At 48.9% G+C, this 26,954-nt stretch overlaps 1 protein-coding gene across 1 annotated transcript in view; it reads left to right on the top strand.

Moving 5' to 3' along the window:
- The first annotated feature begins 12,489 nt into the window (after positions 1 to 12,489).
- The window catches only part of tamalin (trafficking regulator and scaffold protein tamalin), a 40,218-nt gene continuing 25,753 nt past the window's right edge, over positions 12,490 to 26,954 (top strand). The window contains exon 1 of the mRNA XM_087985464.1: positions 12,490 to 12,769. Coding sequence (XP_087841590.1) covers positions 12,599 to 12,769 — 171 coding nt within the window. The 5' untranslated portion in view covers positions 12,490 to 12,598. The remainder of the gene's footprint in view (positions 12,770 to 26,954) is intronic.

Genomic DNA, 26,954 nt, shown 5'->3' with positions numbered 1-26,954 from the left:
GCAAAATCGACGTTTCAGGCAAAAGGCCTTCATCAGGAATCCAGGCAGAGAGCCTGAAGGGTGGAGAGATAAATGAGAGGAGGGTGGGGGTGGGGAGGTGCCTTACTCATCGATTTCAGAGAGCATTTCAGATTCAACCCCATTGCTGTGGGTCTGGAGTCACACGTAGACCAGGCAGGGTAAGGACGGCGGATTTCCTTCCCCGAAGGTTATGAGTTGGGGCTTCAACAACACTGTTTGTTACAGTTGCCACTACATTTCAGGTTGGTTCATTGAATTTAAATGCCACCGTGTGCCGTGTTGGGACTCAAACCCGTGTCCACAAAGCATTATCGATGCACAACCCAAAGGCTTGTGAATCTGGAATTCCCTGCCCAGTTGAGGATACCTCATTGAATGTTTCTAAGGCAACGATAGATAGACTTTTGAACAATAAAGGAATTATAGGTTACGGTGGGAGGGCGGGTAAGTGGAGCGCAGTCCACAAAAAAGATCAGCCACGATCTTATTGGATGGCAGAGCAAGCTCGATGGGCAAGATGGCCGACTCCTGTTCCGAGTTCTTATGTTTTTGTGACACAATTACTTTTAAATTTCAGTGGGGGCAGTTCTGCTTTTCTTACATGGGCCAATTTGGACTCGCTGGGATCTAGAGGAAGAAGCTGAGAAATGGAAAGTTAGAGAAATTGAAAAGTCATTCTCCAGTCGTCATCAATCAGGTAAACAGCACTCTCGACCTCTAAAGCAGGAAGCAGTTGGATTCATTTAGCACTCCTACAGGCCTCACTATCTTCTCTCTTTTCAAAAGAGAAAAAAAAATCCCACATCTCATCCATCGCTAAATCTGTATCCCAGATGCTTGGTTTTGTCGTTCCTGCCAAAACTTTACTTTCCCCCCCCACCCCCGAACAAATATTAACTCTTGACCTACCTCAAGTCTGTAAGGAAAAAAAAATCGCACTCTCCTTCCAGGTCTGTGGAAGGTCTGGTTGCGTCTTTGGAGAGAGAGAGAGAGAAACAGAGCGAGTGGTTTTCAGTCCGATATGACTCTTCTCCAGAACGGAAACTTCCAGTCTAACACAGAGGGAGTACCGCACTGTCAGAGATGTCACCTTTTTGCATGGAAGATTAAACCAAGGAGCTATGGCTGACCAGGTTGGAGGTGGGAGATCCTGTTTCGGAGAGTTGGGATGCTCTCCTTCCTGATGTCCTGAACAGTTTTTAATCATTCGACCAACACCACAACAGCAGATTGTGAGGGAAGGGAGGTTGTGGCGATGGGAGCTTTATAATTTCATGAATTCAGAAATGTTAACCCTGCTTTTTATCAGATATTGCTTGACCTGCTGAGATTTTCTCCAGCAGCTTCTGATTGCCAGCCTCTGGAGTTGGTTTTGCTTTCAAATAATGAAAGAAGCCCTACAGCGTGAAAGCTGGTCATTTCAGCCCATTAAGTGCACACCATCCCACCCAGACCCTTACCCTCTCCCTGTAACGCTGCATTTCCCATAGTTAAACCACCTAACCTGCACGTCTTTGGTCTGGAGGATGAAACCCTTGCGGACACGGGGAGAATGTGCAAACTCCACACAGATGGTCGCCCGAGGCTGGAATCGAACCTGGGCCCTTGGCGTGGTGAGGCAACAGTGCTAACCACTGAGCCACCAATGGAGTAATTTGATCCACAAAGCTGGTCTGAGCAACAGTGACCATTATGGATTGAAAAGTATCCGCTAATGCCCTTTTTGTGAAACATCATGGGGCTTGGAGTCAGCAATGAGAGTTACTGGGAAGGAAATTGACTGTCCTGATCTGGTGTGACTCCAGACCCACAGCAATGTGAATGAAGTTCCAATACCATCTGAAATACTGGCCTCAGAGCTAACAGGAAGTTCAACGCCAGAGGGCAGGAAGTAAATATTGTGGGGGTCAGCACACAAGGTAAAAGGAAGTATGGTCAGTGTGGGGCAAGCAGTGTTCCTACTGCACAAAGCAACATCAGTGTGGCAAAGCAGTAGTGTTGCTTGACATGTAATCCAGAACCCCAGGTTCATACTCTGGAGATATGGATTCAAATCCTACCACAGCAGACAATGAAATATGCATTCCAGTTCAAATATCTGAGAATTAAAAGCTAACTCAAATGGCAACCATTGGCAATAGTCTATGGAGCCACAGTAACAAAACGTTCGCCTCTCAAACAGCCGAGGAAGCTGTTTAGTTCAACGGCAGCGAACACCGGCCCAACCAGCAACATTCACATCCCACGGACACGCTCCTAACAAGGTTTGAGCCAGCTACTCCGCTATCTCAAACTATGACAGAAAACAAAAATGGAATTGGACAGACCATCCGGCATCAACCGAGGCACTGGCAATGGCAAACCCAGCTCTGCCTAACCTGCCAAGACCTCCTTGCCACCACCTGGGGGCCAGTGGGGGGAGCTGTCTCACAGATTACTCCAACAACAGCCTGACATGGTCATACTCACGGAATCATACCTTCCAGACAATGTCCCAGGCACCACCATCACCATCCCTGGATACATCCTGTCCCACCGGCAGGACAGACCCAGCTGAGGGTGGGGACACACTGGGATACAGTCGGGAGGGAATTACTCTGGGAGTCTTCAACATTGACTCTGGGCCCCATGAAGTCTCATAGCTTCAGGTTAAAGCTGGGCAAGGAACCCTCCTGCTGATTCCCACGTACCACCCTCCCTCGGCTGATGAATCGGTACTCGTCCACGTTGAACAACACTTAGAGGAAGCACTGAGGGTGGCAAGGTCACAGAATGTACCCTGGGTGGGGGATTTCAATGTTCACCACCAAGAGTGGCTCAGCAGCAGTATTACTGATCGAGCTGGTCAGGTCCTAAAGGACATAGCTGCTACCCTGGGTCTGCGGCAGGTGGTGGGGGGACCAACAAGGGGGAAAAATATACTCAACCTCATCCTTACCAATCTGCCAGCTGCAGATATATCTATCCGTGACATTATCGGTAAGAGTGACCACACACAGTCCTTGTGGAGACAAAGTCCCACCTTCACATTGAGAAAACCCTCCATCATGTTGTGTGGCACTATCCTGTGCTGAATGGGACAGACTTCATACAGATCTAGCAACTCAAGACTGGGCATCCAGGAGGCACTGTGGGCCATCAGCAACAGGAGAACTGTACTCCAGCACAATCTGTAACCTCATGGCCCGGCATATCCCCCACTCAACCATTACCATCAAGCCAGGGGATCAACCCTGGTTCAATGGAGAGTGCAGGAGGGCATGGCAGGAGCAGCACTAGGCATTCCTGAAGATGAGATGTTAACCTGGTGAAGCCACCAAACAGGATTACTTGCACGCCAAACAGCAAAAGCAGCAAGTGATAGACAGAGCTAAGCGATCCCACAATCACTGGATCAGATCTAAGCTCTGCAGTGCTGCCACATCCAGTCATGAACCTGTGTCTCTTTGTCCAGAGATAGGGGAAGAGTTCCTCAGGGTGGTGTCCTTGACCCAACCTTCTTTAACGGCTTCATCAATGTCTTTCCCTACCAAACAGGTAATGGCGATGCCACTAGGGGGGGCGGGGGACAACTTACCCTAAAATCAAGGCCCTGGAGGTGGGCGTCCTGCCCACTGAGGACTACTGATAGATTTGAAACCAGCAAAGCCACAGAGATTGATGAAGGGGAGTAGATCCTGGAGTGCCAGGATGGTGGAGGACCCAGGACAAGGGTAAGTAATGTGGCCAGGGGTTGGTTTTGTGTGATGGAAGTTGTGTGGAAATGTGGCACTGGCTGTGGGGGGGGGGGGGTGTTGGAAGTAAGGACAGAGGATCTTAGTGGGCTCTCTCCTTCCTGATGTCCAGTCATGTGATCATGGACTGAGGAGACCACCTCTCACGACATCAAGCTGTCTGCACAGCTGCCTGGAAAGTCACATGGTATCAGATTCGGTTCATCCAAGGCCAATAGGGTGAGACCCTTAAGTATTTGTCGCTTGGCCAATTAAGTACCTCAGATCGTGGTGAGGCAGGACAGTGAACCATAGGCTTACCCACCCAGAGCTTAGCAACACAACAACATTGAAACTAGGAGCAAAATTAGGCCATTCAGCCCATCGAGTCTACTCCACCGTTCAATATGATCATGGTTGACAGTCCCACTCCCTCCCCATGCCTCGTGACAGCTTTAACCTCTGGAGAGCTCTTCTCTCCTCAGTGTATTTAGTGACTTTGCCTCGATAGCCATCTGTGGGTGGAGTATTCCACAGGTTGAGTTGATTCCCACCCAGGGGTCAGGGAAACATCCTCCCTGTTCGACTGTTACACATTTCAGTCAGACTCTCCTCTCAATTGTCCAAACTTGAGGGAATACAGGCACAGTCAACAAGCCTGCTGGCCCAGATTGGTTTGTACAGCAGTTGACAATGTTTATGTGATCCCCATTAGACAATCTTAATTAATTCCAGGCTTTTTTTTGTTGTTGAATTATTGATTCAAATTTCACCAAGAGGGTTTGCTCATGGTGTTATTTGAACCGAGGACATTGGCCTGGGTTTCTGGCTGACGAGTTCAGGGACAATGACACTACTACCATGGTCACCCCCGTCTTGGTGAGGTCCCTGATGTAGTCTGGACTAATTGGGTTCAGCTTCCATTATCAGTTTCTGATGTCAGACACACACTCACTCACACTCTCTCTCTCTGTCTCTCACACTCACACTCACAGTCTCTCTCTCTAGCTCTCTGTCTCACACACACAGACACACACATATTCACACACTCTCTCTCTGTCTCTCTCATACACACACACACACACTCTCTCTCTCTCTCTGTCTCACACACACAGACACACACATATTCACACACTCTCTGTCTCTCACACACACACACACACTCTCTCTCTCTAGCTCTGTCTCACAGACACACACATATTCACACACTCTCTCTCTGTCTCTCTCTCTCACACACACACTCTCTCTCTAGCTCTCTGTCTCACACACACAGACACACACATATTCACACACACACACTCTCTGTCTAGCTCTCACACACACACAGACACACATATTCACACACTCTCTGTCTCTCTCACACACACACACACACTCTCTCTCTAGCTCTCTGTCTCACAAACACAGACACACACATATTCACACACTCTCTGTCTCTCTCTCTCACACACACACACACTCTCTCTCTAGCTCTCTGTCTCACACACACAGACACACACATATTCACACACTCTCTCTCTGTCTCTCTCTCTCACACACACACACTCTGTCTCTTTCTCTGTTTCTTTCACACACACTCTCTCTCTCTCTCTCTAGCTCTCTGTCTCTCACACACAGACACACACATATTCACACACTCTCTCTCTGTCTCTCTCACACACACACACTGTCTAGCTCTCTGTCTCACACACACAGACACACATATTCACACATTCTCTCTCTGTCTCTCTCTCTCACACACACACTCTGTCTCTCTCTCTGTCTCTGTCTCACACTCACACACACTCTCTCTCTCTGTCTCACACTCACAAACACACACACACACTCTCTCTCTCACACATACACACACTCAGACAGATATGTGTACACACACATTCAGTCACGTACACAGATGTGCGCATACACATCCCTCTCTAACACGCACGCAAGCACACACACACACTCACACACACACACGAACACATACACTCTCACACACATGTACAAACACATTTTCTCACACACACACTGCCTTCGCCTCCAACCCTGGATCAGAAGGAGGTCAAGACTGAACAAATCAGCTTCGGACTCTGTACTCCAATTGAATTGCAAAGGACCACCCTGTACCAGAGACAGCCTGATTGAGGCAGTCATCAGCTTGCTAAGCTGAGTTTCTAAGAAAGCCTTCCGGCCTGTTGCTCACAGTGACCTCAACATTGTGACTAAGCACTTCCTCCCTTCCAAACCAAAGGGCCAAAACGGTGCTTTTTCTGTCCTTGTCTTAATGTATATTGTGTGTGTTTGGAGAGGGGCAGGGGCAAGCTGAAAGCCTCTCTCTTCCTCCAGAAACAATGTTTTGGGGGAGAAGTATTGGAGATAGAACCCTTTTAGCATTGCTAGAGAGAGAGAGAGAGAGAGACTGTGTGTGTGTGTACCCTTGCTTCTCTACCATAAAGGGGTTTCCTTGCATTATTTGTTGGGTCTTTTGTTGACTAAGGAGGCAACGTGTTAGTATAACTAGTCAACCACACCATTATCATTACCTCACATGACTCCCAAGTTGGTAGGCGGTGAATTCGATGGACTTTTCTCAGTGAGTCATTCCTGTCTTAAGTAGTCTAACCAGAGCGGTTTCGAGCTTTTGTGAAATGTACATTATTTCTGTCAAATAACGCCAAGTCATACCCTGTGTCCTGCAGAGGTTGGCACAGGCTGTTTCAGATCTGTTCACTCCCTCCAGACAGGGCCCACAGTGAGCCTCAAAACATCAGCCGTGCTGTCTGATCCCATTCACTCATACAGTCATACAGCATGGAAACAGACCCAACAGCCCAACTCATCCATGCCAACCAGACACCCCAATCTGACCTAGTCCCATTTTCCAGCACTTGGCCCATCTCCCTCAAAACCCATCCTATTCATATACCCATCCAAATACCTTTTAAATGTTGCAATTGTACCAGCCTCCACCACTTCCTCTGGCAGCTCATTCCACACACGCACCATCCTCTGTGTGAAAAAGTTGCCCCTTAGGTCCCTTTCCCCTCTCACCCTAAACCTATGCCCTCTAGTTCTGGACTCCCTGACCCCAGGGAAGAGACATTGTCTATTTATCCTATCCATGCCCCTCATGATTTTATAAACCTCTATAAGGTCACCCCTCAGCCTCCGACACTTCAGGGAAAACAGCCCCAGCCTGTTCAGCCTCTCCCTGTAGCTCAAATCCTCCAACCCTGGCAACATCCTTGTAAATCTTGTCTGAACCCTTTCCAGTTTCACAACACCTTTCCGATAGGAAGGAGACCAGAATTGCACGCAATATTCCAAGTGGCCTAACCAACGTCCTGTACAGCCGCAACATGACCTCCCAACTCCTGTACTCAATACTCTGACCAATAAAGGAAAGCATACCAAATGCCTTCTTCACTATCCTATCTACCTGCGACTCCACTTTCAAGGAGCTATGAAGCTGTCCCATTGTATTTTTAACTGCATGCGCATGTCATCAATTTACACACACCCCTACATCATCTGTCTGTCTCTGAAGGGTCAGTTGACTGTGCCTAGAGAGTATATCATGGTGCCTATACTCCTATTTGAGGTAAGACGAACTGTTGCCTTCTTTAGTGACTTTTGTTCCACCCAGTGCATCAATTCGGTACTGGCCTGTGAAGGGATGTCTCTTTGAGCTCCATGTGCTCGCTGAAGTGAGCAGGCTTGGCAGGAGGATGGTGGGCAGTGTCTCATTGCCCAGCCTGGGGCAGGGAATAGTGATCTGATGAGATCAAGTGACCTCTCAACTCCAACAGAAGCGACACCCCCCCCCAATCCCGGCACTGTGACACGGTTTAAGGATATGTGGTCGGCCATTCACCTCAGGGATTAGGAGAAAGGGTAAAAAGGGTGGGGGGGGGTTTGGCTGGGTCTGCGTGGGATGCCCTTCAGAGGGTCAGTGCAGACTCAAGGGGCTGAATGGCCTCTACCTGCCCTGTGGGGATTCTACGGTGTAGGATTTTAAAATGTCTTCGTCCAGAGAGTGGGAGAGCCTATGGAATTCTCTGCCACAGAAAGCAGTTCAGGCCAAAACATTGAATGTTTCCAATGAATTAGATCGAGTTCTTCGGGCTAAAAGGATCAAAAGGGTATGGGGGAGAGAATGGGAACAGGGGGCGGAGTTGGATGACCAGCCACGTTTATATCGAATGGTGGAACAGGCTTAAAGGGCCAAATTGCCTCACATTACTCCTATTTTCTGTATTCCTGCTGTTCTCCACCAATCAAGTGAAGGCTTCAAACCTGCTGCTTTCTGTGCTGTGCCAACATTACCCAGCGTGCTGAAGTGCCCCCTCTCGGGTGCAGCTTGGGGAGGAGACACTAAGTTGCTTAAGCATCAGTGGCTCCCAGCCCCCTCACCATCCCCTGGCAGTACTGGCATTGCCCAAAGGGGCAGGGTGAGCTTGCTACCAGCTCTGCTGCGTGAGTTGCCAGAGAGATGCCTTTTCGATGACAGATTGCTGCTGACAGAATGGCAGTTGGATGTTCTGTCAGAGTTTAACCCCCCTCTTAGCCGTCTTCTCACACAAAGCCTGGGCACCAGGGTATAACCACATGTTAGTGGATTTGTATACTACCCAGCTATCGGGCACGCCTCTTCTGAGACTCTCCTTTTTTTTTGTATCTTTATTCTTTCAGGGGATGTGGATGTCACCAGGCCAGCATTTATGGCCTGTCCCTAATTGCCCTGAAACAGAGTGGCTCACTGGGCCATTGCTGAGCGTGGTTAAGAGTCAGCCACATTGCCGTGGGCCTGTGTAAACTAGACCGGGGAAAGACGGCAGATTTCTTCCTGTACCTTACAGCCTAAAGGTCTTTCCTTTCAGACATTAGTGAATCAAATGAGTAAGACAATGGCTAAACAATCACTATCACTGAAAGAACTGCGGATGCTGGAAATCAGAAACAACGACAGAAATTGATGGAAAATCTCAGCAGGTCTGTGGAGAAACATCAGAGCTGGCGTTTTGGGTTCAGTGACCCTTCCTCCGATTCCAGATTGCAGTCTGCAAGGCACCCAGTTCATAGACGTTACTACAAAGAGGCAGTATTTTAGGCTTGCTGGTGAAGACAGTGAGATACTAGTGAGAAAGACTCGCTTTTTGCTGTTATGCCATGAAACCACAGTGAGAGCTGAACACAAAGAGGTGACAAAGCAACTGGCCACTATATAGCAGCCACGAGACCATCACTTGTGATCACATTAAACGGCAGTCAGGCTAACTCACAACAGTTTGAGAGGAAATCAGTTTGCATTTAACCTCACTGGAGCACTATAGCAGGCCTGAGACCAGCAGCCATTTACCTGGACTTCATTTCCACCCCCACAATCTCCTTAAATACCATCTTTCCCGAGTTAAAAATCCCACAACACCAGGTTATAGACCAACAGGTTTATTTGGAAGCACACTAGCTTTCGGAGCGCCTGCCTTTTTCTAGCTGCTTCTAATTCTGAAGAAGTCACACTGGACTGGGGGAAATGTTAACTCTGTTTCTCTCTCGCCATAGATGCTGCCAGCCCTGCTGAGTTTCTCCAGCGACTTGTTCAAGAAGACACAATATCGACTTTACTGAACGGGCACAAACATCGACAATAAACTTCTAAAGTTTATCGAAGAAGTGAGTTTGTATTGAAATTCAGGTCTTGAATTTGAAACATTGACTCTATAATCCTCGCTCTCTTGAGAGAGAGAGAGAAAGAGACGGCCAGACTTGACAATTATTTTGAGCGTTTGTTGTTTTCATTTCAGACTTCCATCATCTGCAGGAGACTGCTTTTGAGTTTGTACAAAATTCCCTTGTTCTAATGCTTAATCCACTTCCTTTAATCCAAATTTATTTTTTTAAAAGAAAGGTTTATATTATTACTAGCTCTTCAAGGTGTCCCAGAGAGTATTAACAACTAGTGAAGTCCTTTTGTAGTCCGGGCTGTTCTGCTATAAACGCAGTAGCTCCATTCTTGTGCTATCCCGTGTTATAAGAAAATTGTATTATAGCAGCACTGTTTAATGGGGCAGGAATCGCATTATAATCAATTAAAAAGTTTGCACTTCAGAAACAGTGTACCCAATTCATTAATCGTGTTATACCGAATTTGCAAGAATGAAACACGCGTTATAGCAGAACAAGCTGTATTGATCACAGAATCCCTCCAGTGCGGAAACAGGCCTTTCAGCCCACTGATTTCATACCGACCCTCTGAAGAACATCCCATCCAGACCCTGTAACCCTGCATTACCCATGGCTAACCCACCGAGCCTGCACAGCACTGGCTGCTATGGATAATTCAGCATGGCCTTATCCCGCACATCTTTGGGCTATGGGAGGAAGCTAGGAGAAAGTGAGGACTGCAGGTCCTGGTGAAAGGCTTACGCCTGAAACGTCGATTCTCCTGCCCCTCGGATGCTGCCTGACCTGCTGTGCTTTGCCAGCACCACTCTGATCACACTGTCCTGTGCAAATGCCATGATGTGGAAGTGACAAGCAGGAGGCTGGAGGAACACAGCAGGGCAGGCAGCATCAGGTGGTGGAGAAGTCAACGTTTCGGGTGTAACTGGGGGTGGGTGTCAGGGGGAGCTGCAGGTAAAGGGGGTTGGGGGGAAGGGTTATGGGTGAGGAGAGGAGTGGAGTGGTGAGCTGGTGACAGGTGAACACATGTGGTAGGTACCACCGGGTTGGTCGATGGGAGGGATGAATCCAGTTGGCAGCTGGAAGGAGGGGTCAGTTGGAGGGATGGGAGGGGGAGGGGCTGGAAAGGGAGTCGGGGGATAGGTGGGAAGGTGATTTGAAATTGGAGAACTCAGTGTTGAGCCCTCCGGGCTGCCGGCTGCCCAGGCGGAGGATGAGGTGCTGTTCCTCCAATTTGTGGTTTGGCTCGTTGTGGCAATGGAGGAGGCCGAGGATGGTCATGTCGGAAATGGAGTGGGAAGGGGAATTAAAATGGGTGGGGACTGGGAGGTCCAATCGTCCCTGAGGGCCCGGCTGTGATGGTCGGTGAACCGTTCCCTAAGTTGACGTTCGGTCTCCCTGCTGTAGAGAAGACCACAGCGGGAGCACCTGATGCAGGAAGCTAGGTTGGAGGAGAGGCAGGTGAACCTCTGTCTCACCTGAAGGGCTGGTTGGGGCCCTGTGGATGGGGGTGGTGTGCCAGCAGGTTTTGCATCTTTTTTGGTTACAGATACCGGGGGTGGGGGTGTGGATCGTGGGTGGGATTGGTGGGGAGAGTGGCGTGAACCAAGGACTGTCAAAGGGAACGGTCCTTGCGGAAGGTGGACAATGGGTGGGGAGGGGAAGATGTTCTTGGTGGTGGGGTCTACTGGAGTTGGCGGAAAGATTTAAGGCTGAGACAGTGGATGTGGAGACTGGTGGGGTGCTAGGTGAGGACAAGGGGGACTCTGTCTTTATTGCGCTGGGAGGGGGGGAGGTTGAGAGCAGTGGAACGGGGAATGGAGGTGGTGGGGTGAAGGGCTGTCTGGATGGCAGAGGGAGGAAAAGCACATTGTTCAAAATAGGTGGACATCCGGGATGTGTGGGAGTGGAACGTCTCCTCGTCTGAGCAGATGCGGCAGAGACGGAGGAATTGGGAGAACGGGATGGAGTCCTTGCAGGATACGGGGTGGGAGGAGGTGTAGTCCTGGTAGTTATGGGGGTCTGTGGGTTTGTAGTAAATGTCAGTTTGGAGGTGGCAAGGGAGAGGTCAAAGAAGGAGAGGGGGGTGCCCGAGATGGACCAAGTGAATTGGAGGGGTGGGGTGGAAGTTGTGGGTGGTGTCGATGAACTGTTTCAGTCCAGCCTGGGGCCCTTCTGGGTATCCATGGCCCCACCCCCTGGATCTGCAGGAAATGGGAGGATTTGTAGGAAACGTTGCTGAGGGTACAGAGTAATTCAGCAAGGCGGAGGAGGGTTTTGGTGGTGGGGGATTGGAGAAGAAGCAAGTGAGGGCTTGCAGGCTGTCCTTGTGGGGAATGGATGCGTGTCCATAGTCAAGATGAAGAGCTGGAAGGGGGGGGGGGGGGGGAATGGATGTTTCTGACAAGGTGGAGGGTGTCGTTGGTATGTAGGTTGTAAGTGCCTGGACCAAGGGGAAGAGAATAGAGCCAAGGTAGGAAGAGATGAGTTCGGTGGGGCAGGAGTGTGTGGAGATGATGGGTCAGCTGGGCTAGTTGGGCCTTGTGGATCTTGGGGAGCAGGGAGACCCGGGCAGTGTGGGGCTGGGGGACTACGAGGTTTGGAGGCGGTGGAAGGGAGATCACCAGAGGCGATGAGGGCGCGGACAGTGTGGGTGACAGTGGCCTGGTGGACCATTGCTGGGGTCCTGATCAAGAGGGAGGATAGGACTTGATGTCAGAGAGCTGGTGTTCAGCCTCTGCCACATCGATTGGATTCCAGCATCTGCCCGGTTTTATTTTGTCTCCAGCCAGTGGTGTGGGTGTTGGACTGGGAGTTTTTTTTTGACGCTGTGCAAATGCAGCGTGAGAGTGTCGGCGACAGACTGGGATATCCAGGTCGAGAAAACGGATTTATCCCTCGATCTGGAGAGGGGAGGGAGTGACCCTTAATAAGAGATTGAAAGCTTCATGTTGTTTGCAGATTCTTATCTTTGGGGGGGGTGGAATGAAACTGCAACCACGTGCGGCAGAAGGGGGTGTGGGCTGGGTGGGGGGACGGCAGCATCCGTTCAAGACTCGATGATAAACCGATGTGTCAGAGAAACAGCTTCCACTTCGGGGACAGACTTCGCTGTCGGTTTGAATCCGGCTGGAGGAAGTGTTTAGGGGGTCGGGGAGAGAGTGGGTGTGAGAAAGGCAGCAGAGGATGAGCATCGCAGGAAAATGACTTTCCGAAGGGTGAAAAGGTTGAGCCGTAAGGGGGATTATGACAGCGCCGAGTGCACCGGGGCGGAAGGTGATATTTACAAAAGTGGCGCTGAAACTTGCGAGACCTCCGAGCTGTCCAAGACCCTCGCTGACTGCGGGGGCACGTTACCTCGCAACCACAAGCAGGTGAGTCAACAAACACTGTTTGGTTGGAACATTTGTCCCAAGACAACTTCTGGACAAAAGTGAAGCCTTTTGGCGGAGTGCTGTTGCTGGGTGTGGGGGGGGGGGGGTTGGTTCCTTCTCATGGGGAGAGGATTCCCGTATTAGTAGCACCCTCATCCTGGTCCCCTCAATCTCTTCCGATGCAAATTTCCACCCGAATTTCCGTTTCATGCAAAGGACGGAGGAAAAGCCGTCGTTTCGAAAGCTGATAACTGTCGTCCCTTCTGCCGCCCACACGAATTGCCCGACGGGTTTCATCTCGTTTATTCATAACGGATTTTCTTTTAATTCGATCCCTTTGAGCGGGTTTGGGGGGGGGGGGGGGGGGGGAGTGATTCATCTTGCAATATTCATCACAACGTCTGGTTAAGCCTGTTCCGCGGTCTGATAGTCCTGGTGGATGGTCATCATTGGGTTAAGAAAGTGCGACTACGATGAAGGTGCTACATAAATGCACACTGTTGCTGTGATGAATCCCTCTGGTTATCACAAACCTGGGAAGGGAGAGAGGGGACAGACCATAACCGGAGTGAGAGGAAAGTCCAGGGAGGGCTGTGTGTGTGTGTGTTTGAGGGTCAGGTGGCCGATTCATGGCTGTATCCTGGGCTTGTGATAACCAGAGGGATTTGTGACACCATGACCTGCATTGATTTAGCACCTTCAATGGAGCCAAACGTTCCGTGGTAAAAACAAAGACTGCAGATGCTGGAAACCAGAGTCTAGACGGCCGTTTGTGTCAGGTGTGCTTGGTGATAACAGAGGGGTTTACAACAACAACAACGTGCGTTTACATTGCACCGTCAACCTAGTCAATCATCCCAGAGTGCTTCACAAGAGAACGTCTTCAGAGAAAATCCAACACATACAGAGCCCTTGAATGGTTTGGTTAAATTCTGGTGGACCTTTTTCTCACCAAGCTCCAAGTGCTTGTCTTTTTAACTGGAGAATAAGTTCCCCTCCAAGCCCCTCGCCATCCTGACTTGGAAATATATCGCCGTTCCTTCACTGTCGCTGGGCCAAAATCCTGGAATTCCCTCCCTCAGGGCATTGTGGGTCAACCCACAGCACATGGACCGCAGCGGTTCAAGATGGCAGCTCACCCCCACCTTCTCAAGGGGGCAATTGGGACGGGACAATGAATGTTGTCCAGATCAGAGTGGTGCTGGAAAAGCACAGCAGGTCAGGCAGCATCCGAGGAGCAGGAAAATCGCCGTCGATTTTCCTGCTCCTCGGATGCTGCCTGACCTGCTGTGCTTTTCCAGCACCACTCTAATCTCCATCAACTGCACTCCTCACTTTTGCCTAATGAATGTTGTCCAGCCAGCAATGCCCATGTCCCGTGAATGAATACAGACAAGAGCAGAGGCCAGCACTGAAGAGAAGGCCTGTACCCAATCTCAGTGGGCCACGTTCAGGCCAAAGCTGCAGATGGGGTTGACATAGGTAGAGAGTAATAGATTGTCCGGGAGTCCGTCACAAAGTGGAGGGGACCATAGACCTCGCCCTATCATTTGCTCTCACCAACTTGTGCTGTTGCTGAAATTGAAGCAGGAATTGCTGGAGAAACTCAGCCGGTCTGTGGAGAGAGAAACAGAATTCACGTTTCAAGCCTGGCGTGACTGAAGACCAGTTATGTCAGACTCGAAAGGTTCACTCTGTCTTTCCTTTTTCCCCAGATGCTGGTGAGTTTCTCCAGTGAGTTCTCTATCCATTTCAGATTTCCAGCATCCAAGTGACCTTGCACGTGTCCATGCTGTCGGTGTCAAGGTGCCACGGGTGGGGAGATTGTGTGGAACGGACTCCTGGTCTCTGAATTCGCCTTGGCTTGTTTAAGAAGGAAATTACCCGAATATGTGTTGAGTAGTGGTTTGAGAGTTAACAACTCGATCTCATCTGTTTGCTTTTCAGAGCAGGAACTGTAAGCCCAGCAACATATAATCAGGAAGCAATTCTTCAAACAAAGGGGATTGAAACAGGGAACTCTCTTTCCCATTCCAGCACACACCCAAAAAGAAAGTGGTTTACGTTGAGGTGGGGTGCAATTGAAAATTTCAAAACTGACCAATTTGTTTCGGAGGCGGGGAGTTTTTGTGTTCTTCCACGGGGTGTGGGTTTCAGCCATGAGGACAGTATTCGCCGCCCATCCCTAATTAACCCTTGAACCCAATCAGCTCTTTCAGAGGGTGGTTAAGAGTCAGCCACATTTGCTATGAGTCTGGAGTAACATGTAAGCCAGACCAGTAAAGGATGACAGATTTCCTTCCCTGAAGGACAATAGTCAGAGTACAATGGGATCTTGATCAGATGGGCTGAGAAGTGGCAGATGGAGTTTAATTCAGATAAATGCGAGGTGCTGCATTTTGGGAAAGCAAATCAGGGCAGGCCTTATACACTTAATGGTAAGGTCCTAGGGAGTGTTGCTGAACAAAGAGACCTTGGAGTGCAGGTTCATAGCTCCTTGAAAGTGGAGTCGCAGGTAGATAGGATAGTGAAGGCGGCGTTTGGTATGCTTTCCTTTATTGGTCAGAGTATTGAGTACAGGAGTTGGGAGGTCATGTTGCAGCTGTACAGGACATTGGTTAGGCCACTGTTGGAATATTGCGTGCAATTCTGGTCTCCTTCCTATCGGAAAGATGTTGTGAAACTTGAAAGGGTTCAGAAAAGATTTACAAGGATGTTGCCAGGGTTGGAGGATCTGAGCTACAGGGAGAGGCTGAACAGGCTGGGGCTGTTAACCCTGGAACATTGGAGGTTGAGGGGTGACCTTATAGAGGTTTATAAAATCATGAGGGGCACGGATAGGATAAATAGACAAGGTCTTTTCCGTGGGGTGGGGGAAATCCAAAACTAGAGGGCACAAGCTTAGGTTGAGAGGGGAAAGATATAAAAGGGACCTAAGGGACAACTTTTTCACACAGAGGGTGGTACGTGTATGGAATGAGCTGCCAGAGGAAGTGGTGGAGGCTGGTACAATTACAGCATTTAAGAGGCATTTGGATGGGCATATGAACAGGAAGGGTTTAGAGGGCTATGGGCCGGGTGCTGGCAGGTGGGACTAGATTGGGTTGGGAGATCTGGTCGGCATGGACGGGTTGGACCGAAGGGTCTGTTTTCTTGCTCTCCAGCCCTATGACTCGAGTGAACTGGATGGACTTTTCTGACAATTGATGGTGGTTTCACAATAGATTTATTCATTTGAATACCAATTCCACCAGCTGCCGTAGTGGAATTTGAACCCATGCCCCCCCACATTTGCCCGTCCGTCTGGGTGATATTACCAGCTGTGTGATGGTCTGGGGAACAAAGTCGAGGCATTGCCGTTAAACTGCAGATTGACTGTAATCTAATTGAATGGCAGAACAAGCTGAATGGCTTCCTCCTTGTTGCTGTCAGCAGGTTGGTCTTCCAGTTTTTTGAGAGCAGCGCTACCAACTGGCCGAAAGTGACCTGCCATCTTCCATGCCCCCACCCCCCCAGTCCTTTCTCTTGGCTTGACGGCTGATCCCGTGCAGTGTAGCTAAGGGGGCTCCATTTCATTCAACCAGTCAGGTGATTGCTCAACTTTGCCGAATCATATGTGAAAACCATTCAATTAGATTGTAGCTGATCCGAGCGCCTTGATGGCCTTACCGAACAGAACCCCAAGACAGTATGCCCGCAACGTCGATTCTTCTGCTCCTTGGATGCTGCCTGACCTGCTGCGCTTCTCCAGCAACACATTTTTCAGCAGTTACCTCAGTCCCTTTGCAAATAGCAATGGATGACTGGGGCTGCTGTTCTCGAACAAGACGGAACTACAATTGCATTCCCTTCTCCTGAGCTCTGACTGCAATCCAGAGCATTGAGAACGCCCAGTTACCAACCTCTGAAGGGGGCTTTCCTCAGTGTATCATTAAAGTATCAGGAAATGGTGTCATGTAGCAGAGGCCACTCAGCCCGTTGTTTGAGATGTCCAGCCAACCCCACTGCATTCCCCTTTCCCAGTCACTTGGTCATGTGGAGGACTGATCTAATCCTATTTTGATGCCACTGCTTTCATTGCCCTCTTGGGCATTGCATCCCAGATCATGACCACTCCTTGCGTGATTAAAGTCATTAAAAAAAACACTCTGGTGTCTCACCTGAGTCAGACATAATTTGCAACATTGCCCGACCGCTAGCTCTCACAACCTCTGCTGACTCCTGGCACTGGGAAGCAATTACTTCTCACTCACTCGCTCCGAACCCCCTCACAGTTTTGAGCGGAACCTTCTCTGCTTGAAGAGGAACTGCTCCCAGTCTCTCCAGTCTCACCCATGAAAGTTCCTCATCCCTGGAAATATTCAAGTTAAGTCTTCTCTGTCCCCTCTCCCAGTTGGGTATAAGCTGCTGGTCATGGCGGTGGGAGCAGTTTCAGTGGAAGTTTTCGAAAGGGGCAAATATTCCAGGGTGATTGGACTAGTTGGTCGCCCTTTCAGACAGCCGGCACTGGACTGATGGGCTGAATGGGTCTCTGATCCTCCTGAACCATCCCCTCGTGTTGATATTTCGCTGCTGGCTGTGAGAGGCTGTTGACACCGTATGACTGACATGTCACCTATGTGACAGTCACGCCACCTCATTGTCTGCAGTTCCTTTGAGATGCTTTGACACGATAATCTAATATAAAGGCAAGCGTCCTCAATTAACCAGGCTGGCAGTGAAACCTGCCTGGGGTGTGCCTTTCTCGAGAATGAGCTGCACTGAGATCAAGAAAACATTGCGGCGCTTCACTGAGCAATGCAGAATTTTCAACAGGTCACGTTTCACAGTAACTGTGCAAATCCCTTGCAACCCTCTGTTTTCCTTCAATTCTGGCCTCTGGTGCAGCCAAATTTCCATTGCTTAACCATTGACCAGCAAACCTCCACTTGCCAGGGCAAAATGTCCCAAACCCACTCTCTCTCTCTCTCTCTCTCTCTCTCTCTCCCCTGGTGCCTCTAACATTTCCGTGTGGTTCGGTTGCCTATTTTAGTCGATAATTCTTCCTCTGAAGCGCAGTGGAGTGGTTTACCACATTGAAGGTGCTACATCAATGAATATCCTTGTTGTTACACCGCTATCAGTTCAACTAGATCCAATCACTGTGTAGTGTCTCGTCTCTTTCAGCAGTGGGCAAGTGCCTGACCTTCACTGAGCAACTAGCCAATGTGTTAAGGGTTTATTATTTTTCTGATCCAGCTCCCTCATAGCCAGCTCTCAGAGTGAACAGGATGTCTGGCACTCCTGTTCTTTTTCTCCCCATTGTCTTTTTTTTCCACACTGCCGCCTAACTGTGGTAGTGCTTATATTTCCCCCCAGCACCCATGTTGTGTGTGTGCGGGTGTGAGACACGGTGAAAGACACAAGGTGTACGAATCTTTATTCAATTCCCACCACCAGGAAGAACGGAAACACCCGAGTGGCCAGTGACAAGCACTGCCCTTCACATCAAAGGGCAGTGCTGTATGATCAAACAGTAAAGGGGAGGGCAGGGATTAAATTAAAATAGAGTTGGAGGGGGAAATAATACACTCCACTCCCTGCGGTGCCCACATCTCCCTGAACAACTCCAGGGTGTTGGTCGACACCGCGTGCTCCTTCTCCAAGGACACCCGGGCCCTAACGTAACCGCGGAAGAGGGGCAGGCAGTCGGCCCTAACGACCCCCTCCACGGCTCGCTGCCTGGACCTGTTTATGGCCAGTTTGGCCAGGCCCAGGAGCAGACCCTCGAGGAGGTCTTCAGACCTGCCCTCCCTCCTCCGTACCGGGTGCCCGAAGATCAGGAGCGTGGGACTGAAGTGCAGCCAAAAACAGAGGAGGAGGTTTTTTTTAGAAAATCAGAAAGGGGGTGCAAGTGCTGTGGGTCGACCCACAATGCCCTGAGGGAGGGAATTCCAGGATTTTGACCCAGCGATCTATTTCCAAGTCAGGATGGTGAGGGGCTCGGAGGGGAACTTGCAGGGGGTGGTGTTCCCATGTATCTGCTGCCCTTGTCCTTCTAGATGGAAGTGGTCGTGGGTTTGGAAGGTGCTGTCTGAGGGTCTTTGGTGAATTTCTGCAGCGCATCTTGTAGATGGTACACACTGCTGCTACTGAGCGTCGGTGGGGGAGGGCGTAGATGTTGATTTTAGATGGTCATTCTCATTGGGCACAGCAAGCTTTGTTCCAGTAAAGTATGAATGCTGTAGTGTCTATCTGCCATCTTATCTTTGGAGCAGGCCCTTTCAACAGCTGAGACCTCTGGTTGGCAAGACTTCCTCTTTAAGTTTCAATATGGGCCTGTGGGCCATGTCAACCTGAAGTTTGATGGAAGAACTGGAATTTACTTCTCCCTGTGATCAATGATGAGGAGCGAAATGTTGAAGGGGTTCAACTGTTGATGAGGGTACCAGAGGCCTCTGCTAATGAGCCATAGACAAGAGTTCAAATCCCACCGAGGCATCGAGGGGATCTAAATTCAATTAATTAAATAGATCTGTGATTTAAAAAAAATAACATTAGTGTTGAAGACCGTACAACTAACATGAAGCTGGGAGGGACATCTTCAGAGAAGGAAATCTGCAGCCTTTACCTGGTCTGGCCTCCATGTGACTCCCACGGCCAATGGAGCTGACTCTGAATTGGCCACAGGATTGCCTCAGGGGTAGCTTGGGTGATCAATGCTGGCCTGAGTAAAATCAGAACTAAGAAAACGTCAGCCAAGCAGGTCATGTTCTGCTTCATAATTGGGCAATTTCAATTCCTCATTTAAGACCTAACCTGGGGATTTGTGGGCTTAGAAAATGAGAAATGCCTGTGCTGTCAGTTTAGCCACTGAGTTCAGGCAGCTTCCTTATCAACAAGAGGATTAACATTTTCCATTGCCAAGTAAGTGAGGGGTGACAGTTGGGAGGATAAAGTAACGTTACAATTGAACAGCAACTTCAAGCATGCAAGGCAGCATGGAAAATGTAATGTCTTAAACACTGAGTGATGTGCATGATTTGGTTCAATGTTTCAAATTTAATGGAGCTGTAGATTCTCTGAAAACACCATCACTTATGGACTAGATATGGGATGTACATGCTGGATACACATGAATATCTATTGTTCGGAATGGTAAATTAAATCACACAAGCACACAGGTAAAATGGCCTCAGTCTCTATTTGGAGTACCATGGGTCATCTTCCCATTCATTTTCGAATGATACCATCTTCACCCTTTTTTGGATCCCATGAAAGCAAGTGCAGTGAGCTGGCGCACACACAATCCCTGGCATCTGGGTGAGGATTCAGCTCCTCTTGATGGGCATGAAAGCCAACCTGAAGCAAATCTGGCTCAGATATAACTTCCCTTTCCCCGACAAAGCTGGCAATTTTGGGCAAAGATGCCAAGGAGGTTGGGTGGAAATGGCAAACACTGCACTGGCAGCGGCCTTTGGGGTTTGGGCTCAGACTTGTTTTTAGAGCAAAGTGGGGGGGGGGGTTTGCTTTGCATCGGATTTTGCAGCTTCATGTCTGGGAGTGCACTGATTCCTTGAACTGAGGAGGGCTCTATGTTGGTAAATGCATAGAAGAATTGAAATGGCCTCTGCATCTCTATATGTTGTAAAATAGAAGCAACATTCAGTTGAAAACCAAGTGCTCAGGGTTCTGAATGGTGACCGGACCATATATCATGTTCGACAGTTTGTGACACACGACTGACTCAGAGTTGCTGTCAGTTTTGCAAAGAACATGATTTTAAAAAAAAATTCTCTTTTTGTTGCCATCTTGAATTTGGTTTGAGTTCCCTAACTGACCCACGCCGAGACCAGGGGCTGGGTTTGGGCCTGTCGCAGAGGCAGGCTGGCCTGTGAATTCCTACCTGTTTGCCAGATCCATCTTGCCCCTAAGCCATTTACCTGGAGGTGGGCGGGCTAGTTGACGTGAGTTAAAGGTCAGTTGGTCTTTGGGAACCTCCAAGGTTTGAGACTCTCCATTGACCCTTTTGTTTGAGCCCATGTGCCAACCTTAATTGACCAGCTCAGTGCCAACCGATAGAAGCTCCCAACTAATTCCCCCCCTGTCTATTCGATGCTGATGTCAAAGAATCCCTAAAATGTAGGAGCAGACCATTTGATCCTACCCATACCCACCGTCCCTGACCTTATCACCCTACACTCTTCACAGCTGATCCTAGCTTACATCTCCCTGAACACTTATGGGCAATTTAGCATGACCATCTAACCTGCACATCTTTGGACTGTGGGAAGAAACCAGACCACCTGGAGAAAACCCACACCGACAGTCACCTGAGGTGGGAATCGAACCCAGGTCCCTAGTGCTGTGAGGCAACAGTGCTAACCACTGAGCCACCATGTTGCCCAGTCCAAAAGGCACACTCCTGACCCAGCCATCTACCCACAGAGCTGGGATTCAGCTCAGTGGTATATTATACCATTGGAGGGCACTGCCCTGGCGAGACCATTAAAACCCTGCTCCCATACAACCACTCCCATAATGCTATAGAATCAGCAACAACACGCACACTTGTGAAAGGCTACATATTTACACTGGGCGCTTATTTCTTTTCCCCTCTTTTGCTTTCATGTGATATGAATCAAGGTTTTCTTGTTTGCTACAAAGTGGAACTTAAAAAGCCAAAACTGCTCCCTAATGATTTCAACAGTCAACTAGACTGGCTGTAAGCGTGCAAGACATGGAAAGTCGCCCTGCAATGGTTAGCAGTGTTTGGGGAGTAAGGGTATGCAGACAGACCTAACCGTGATAGAGATCAGAAAGGAAATGCATTCGGTCAAGCTAACCAGAAGGGTGTGGGTGGGATGACATAGCTGGGGGAGGTGCGTGGGTTGAAGGGGGGGGGCGCAGTTTTGTCTGGATAACAAGGCATGAGGAAATTGCATTGACTCTCAGTTGGTTTTTCAAGAGGGGAAAGTGCTTTCATGTGCCGATTTCAAACTGGTGCCAGCGAAAACAAAACTTAATGGAAACCAGAAACGACAACTTGTAAGATATTATAAATCTTCCCCTCGCTCCCACCCAATCAGCAACGACATTCAGCAGGGCAACGGCACTGCCGAGTGTGTCAGCAATCTCAAATAAAACTTAAAGACCCTTCTCATCCCATTAAGGCTGGGGCCACTGGCTCACACTGAGCTATGAGGTTTTAATTTCATGACCTTCCCCAGTGTGGGGATTCCCGTTGCTTTATTCCAACCGTTCACAAGGAAAAGGAGCCTCTTGTGTCTCTCAAATGATTGCTGTCTAGAAGAGCAAGTTCAGAGTTCCCTCTTGTTGTCAAGTACCAGTGACACTAACTTGTGCTATGGTGTCCACTCTAGTTATAGACCCTTCGGCCCATCTTGTCCATTTTCCCCCCAAGTCTCCCAAACTAAAATGGTTCCACTTGCCTGTGTTTGGCCCATATCCCTCTAAACCTTTCCTATCCACGCACCTGCCCAAGTGACTTTTAAATGTGACTGTATCCACATCTACCACTTCCTCTTGACAGTTCATTCCACACACGCATCACTCTCTCTTGCGTGAAAAAGATCCCCCTCAAGTTCCTTTAAAATCTTTCCCCTCTCACCTTAAACCTCTGCCCTCTAGTTTTGAACTCCCCCACCCCAGGAAAAAGACCTTGGCTATTTACCCAATCTATACCCCTCATGATTTTATACATCTCTGTAAGGTCACCCCTCGACCTCCTACGCTCCAGTGAAACAAGTCCCTGCCTCACCAGCCTCTCCTTATAACTCAGGCCCTCCTATCTCGGTAACATCCTGGTTAGTTTTTGCTGCACTCTCTCCAATTTAATGATATCCCTCCTATAACAGGATGACCGAACTGCAGACAGTTCTCCAGAAGAGGCCTCACTAATGTCCTGTACAACCTCGACATGACGTCCCAACTCCTGTAGTCAATGGTCTGAGCAATGAAGGCAAGCATGCTAAATGTCTTCTGTATCACCCTGTCTACATGTGATACCACTTTCAAGGAGCTATGTACCGGAACCCCTGAGGACACTCTGTTTGACAATACAGCTAAATGTGAGGTGATGCACTTTGGGAAGAATAACAGGAAGGCCGAGTACTGGGTCAATGGAAAGATTCTTAGTAGTGTGGATGTGCAGAGGGATCTTGGAGTCCATGTACATAGATCCCTGAAAGTTGCCATCCAGGTGGATAGTGCTGTTAAGAAGGCATATGGTGTGTTAGGTTTCATTGGTAGAGGGATTGAGTTCCGGAGCCGCAATATCATGCTGCAATTATACAGAACGCTGGTGTGGCCACACTTGGAATATTGTGTACAGTTCTGGTCCCCATATTTCGGGAAGGATGTGGAAGCATTGGAAAAGGTGCAGGGAAAATTTACCAGGAAGTTGCCTGGTCTGGAGGGAAGGTCTTATGAGGAAAGGCTGAGAGACTTGGGTCTGTTCTCATTGGAAAGAAAGAAGGCTAAGAGGGGATTTGATAGAGACATACAAGATGTTCAGAGGATTAGATAGGGTAGACAGTGAAAGGCTTTTTCCTAGGATGATGACGTCAGCTTGTACGAGGGGGCATAACTACAAATTGCGGGGTGATAGATTTAAGACAGAGGCAGGTCCTTTACACAGAACTATCTGCTAATGTAGTTAACACAGCCACATTAGGGAGATTTAAACAATCCTTAGATAAGCACATGGATGATGATGGCATAGTGTAGGGGGACGAGCTAAGAATAGTTCACAGGTCAGCGCAACATCGAGGGCCGAAAGGTCTGCTCTGCGCTGTATTGTTCTATGTTCTATCCAAGGCCCTATCACTAACTGTTTAAGTTCTGCCCTTGTTCACTTCACTAAAATGCAATACCTCAGTCTGCCTACATGGCACTCTGAGTCTGTATTTACTTTAAGTTCTTTTCGCTCTGTGCTCTCTGATCTACATTGGCAACATCTCCATTTTCAAATTCTCATCTTCCCTCTGTTCAGACCCCTCCATGGCTACACCCTTCCTTAACTCCCAAACCTTCTCCAGCCTCTCAACACTCTGCCAATCTCCTCTAATTCCAGTCTCTCTTCGTCCCTTGTTTTGATCGCTCTGCCATTGGTAGCCATGCTTTTAGCTGCCTAGGCAATCCCTAAGGCATCCGCTCCCTAAGCCTCTCCTGCCCCCCCCTCCTCTTAGGATGTTCCCCTACCTGCTTGACCCGTTGTTTGGTCATTTGTTCCACTATCCGTGGTTTTTGCCTGCCAAGCCCGTCAGAACGTTTTACAACAAGAAGGTGCCATAGAAATTCTCATGGGCACAATTGGCAATGAGCATTTTTGTGGGTCTTGCCTTTGGGAGTGGGGTGGGGGAGGGGGTTGCAATGTTTATGCCGCGGAATGGTACTGGCAGAGGGATTTGGAATTAGCCTTCCTGTTGGCTACTCTCCTATAATATCTGAGCAAAAGTGACCGTGCCAACTTTGAGGGGCTTTATAGGGGCACGAATGCTTTATCTTCAGAAAGGCTTGCAGAAGAGGTCTCTAATCTCTGGGGGATGGAATTGGATCATTTCCATTGTCTTATCCACATGCCAAGCCAAGGAAGGGCCCTCTGTTTATAAGTAAATTGCTACCTTATATTGACAACCAGACAGTTAACCTTCCATTGTTTAGAACACAAGGATAACTCCGGAATGGGTGGTACCTTTTAATCCCAATATACTCAATCACTGTTTGTGACTGAATCTATTTTAATTACACATTTTAAGGCATTTGTTCATTTCAGTTGAGTGCAGAATGCAGTCAGTTTCAGAATGCTTTTGGCATGGGGTGGGAGTTATAGAGTCCCTACAGAGTGGAAGCAGGCCATTCAGCCCATTGAGTATACACTGGCCCTCTGAACAGCATTGCCCCCCGCCCAAGACCCATCCCATCCTCATATCCCTGCATTTCGCATGGCTAATCCATCTCACCTGCACATCCCTGGACACTTTGGGGCAATTTAGCATGGCCAATCCACCCTAAATTACACATCTTTGGACTGTGGGAGGAAGCTGGAGCACCCAGAGGAAACCCACGCAGACATGGGGAGAATGTGCACACTCCATGTTGGTTCATTCAGTTGGCTGGATGGCTGGTTTGCACTACAGAATGGTGCCAGCAGTGATGGGTTCAATTCTTGCACCTGAATGAGGTTATCATGAAAGACTCTCCTTCTCAAGCTCCTCTCCTTGTCTGAGATGTGGTGACCCTTGGGTTAAATCCCCACCAGTTGTCTCTCTCAAGAGGGAGTATGCTGACTTTGCTGTTTGGCTATAGGCTGTTTACAGGGTAAGTGGCCTGTTGTTTTCCCTTCAGCCAGCTTTGCCGTGGGTGAGTGGGGATGACTGTAGGGCATTGACTCACAGCTGTGATTATCTAATGTGGCGTGTACCTGCAGTTGTTTGGTTGGTCAAGGTCATTAGCTGGTGACCATGCCACCCTTAGGGGCACTGGGGCACATTGTACCACCCCTGGCTGCAACTACATCTCACTCAGTGTGGTGTCCTGCCAAAGCTCTCAGCTTCCTGGTGTGTAGCTTGGCAATGCAGAGAGGGGGTATCACCATTGGATTTCATGCCATTTGAGAGAAACAGGCACTCTCATTGACCTTTCCATTTTGGCAGGACAGACTCAATGGGTCGAAGGGCCTTTTCTGTCCTGTATGATCCTATGAGTCTGAAGACTCTGGTTTCTGTGAGCCATGTGCACCAAGCTCTGCCTGTTCCTTGTTGTGGACAGCCCAACAAACTCTCACTATGGACTCGACACATTTTCATTGACCTGAGTGGCAATTCACCAGGTGTACAACAGCTTTTGTATGACCAATCGAGAAGGTAGCTATGTTAGCAATGCTGCAAGCCATGTCACTACAGAGCAATGCCAACATCAGAGTCAAAATACAGTGAAAGATAGAAACTAGACTCACACACATATCTCTGGGCCGTTGTAAAATGCTGTCAGTATTATTGTAGTGCAAAGACTGTGACATTGAAACCACTCAGTGCCATATCTGCACAGGTACCCAACACCTTCTGACGTTCCTTTTATCATGCAGAGCTGTTAAAAATAGTGGAAAGAACGATTTCATACAAGTACATTAGACAAATGTCCTCAACTTTGTTTTCAAAGCCCTCCCACAGGCTCTGTAATCTGCTCCATCCCACAACCCTCTGAGATTTCAGGTTTCCTCAAAGTTCAGCCCTGATTTTAATCAGTCCGCGTGCTGTTGGGCTGTACCTTCAGCCACCTAGGCCCCGGGCTCTGGAATGGCTTCCCTTAACCTTTCTGCCTCACCTTTCCTTGGTTAAGGTACTCCTTAAAAGCATAGGTCCCTGGTCCTTACGTCGATATGAGCTTTGGTGTCACTTTTTTGTTTCGTTTTGTTTCCACACCCGTGGGACACCTTGGAACGTGTGACGATGTCGTAGAAATGCAAGATGGCATCAAGACAAGATTTGGGATGTTGGCTTTCAGACCTCTGGTGTCCTTTTTGAAAATGTCAGGGTGGGGCTCCCTGTGAATTAGCCCAGTGCGGAGGTGGCTAAACTCAAGAAAATAGGAACAAAGTAGGACTGTTACAGGAGAGTGGGCTCAAAGCTCCCACTGAGATTGGGACTCCGGTCAAAGGATCCAAATCAGCATGTTGAAGCCACAGGCCAAACATCAACAATTCCCTCAGCCTCGGGCCTGAGGCCTGACTCAAGACTGAGGGAGTTGATCAGATGCCTTGGCCATGTTGACAGACCTGTTGCTTGTTCTTCTTCCTCACGCTAAGCCCTTAGCCATCTCGTTGGGATGCTGTGACTGGAATAAACAGCATATGGGGTTGCGTGGATAGCTGAAAGATCTGTGCTGAATTAAAGCAACCATTTCCTTTCCCTCTTCAGGAACTCTGTGCTGCTGGGTACAATCATGTGGCAGCCAGGCCTGTCTGCACAGAGTTAACAATTCTCAACGGGGACTGCATTAGGGAGCACTGCAATCAGTCACACCAGCTAGGGACGAAGCAGGAAGTTAAGAAGAGATGATGGCCTCGTGGTATTATTACTAGGCTATTAGATTAGATTCCTACAGTGTGGAAACAGGCCCTTCAACCCAACAAGTCCATACCCACCCTCCGAAGAGTAACCCACCCAGACCCGTTTCCCTTTGA

This window comes from Chiloscyllium plagiosum, unplaced genomic scaffold, assembly GCF_037043375.1.
Source record: "Chiloscyllium plagiosum isolate Xiang-an unplaced genomic scaffold, Cpla_swu_hap1 HiC_scaffold_53X, whole genome shotgun sequence".
NCBI lineage: Eukaryota > Metazoa > Chordata > Chondrichthyes > Orectolobiformes > Hemiscylliidae > Chiloscyllium > Chiloscyllium plagiosum.
This window is presented reverse-complemented; position numbering and strand designations above follow the sequence as displayed.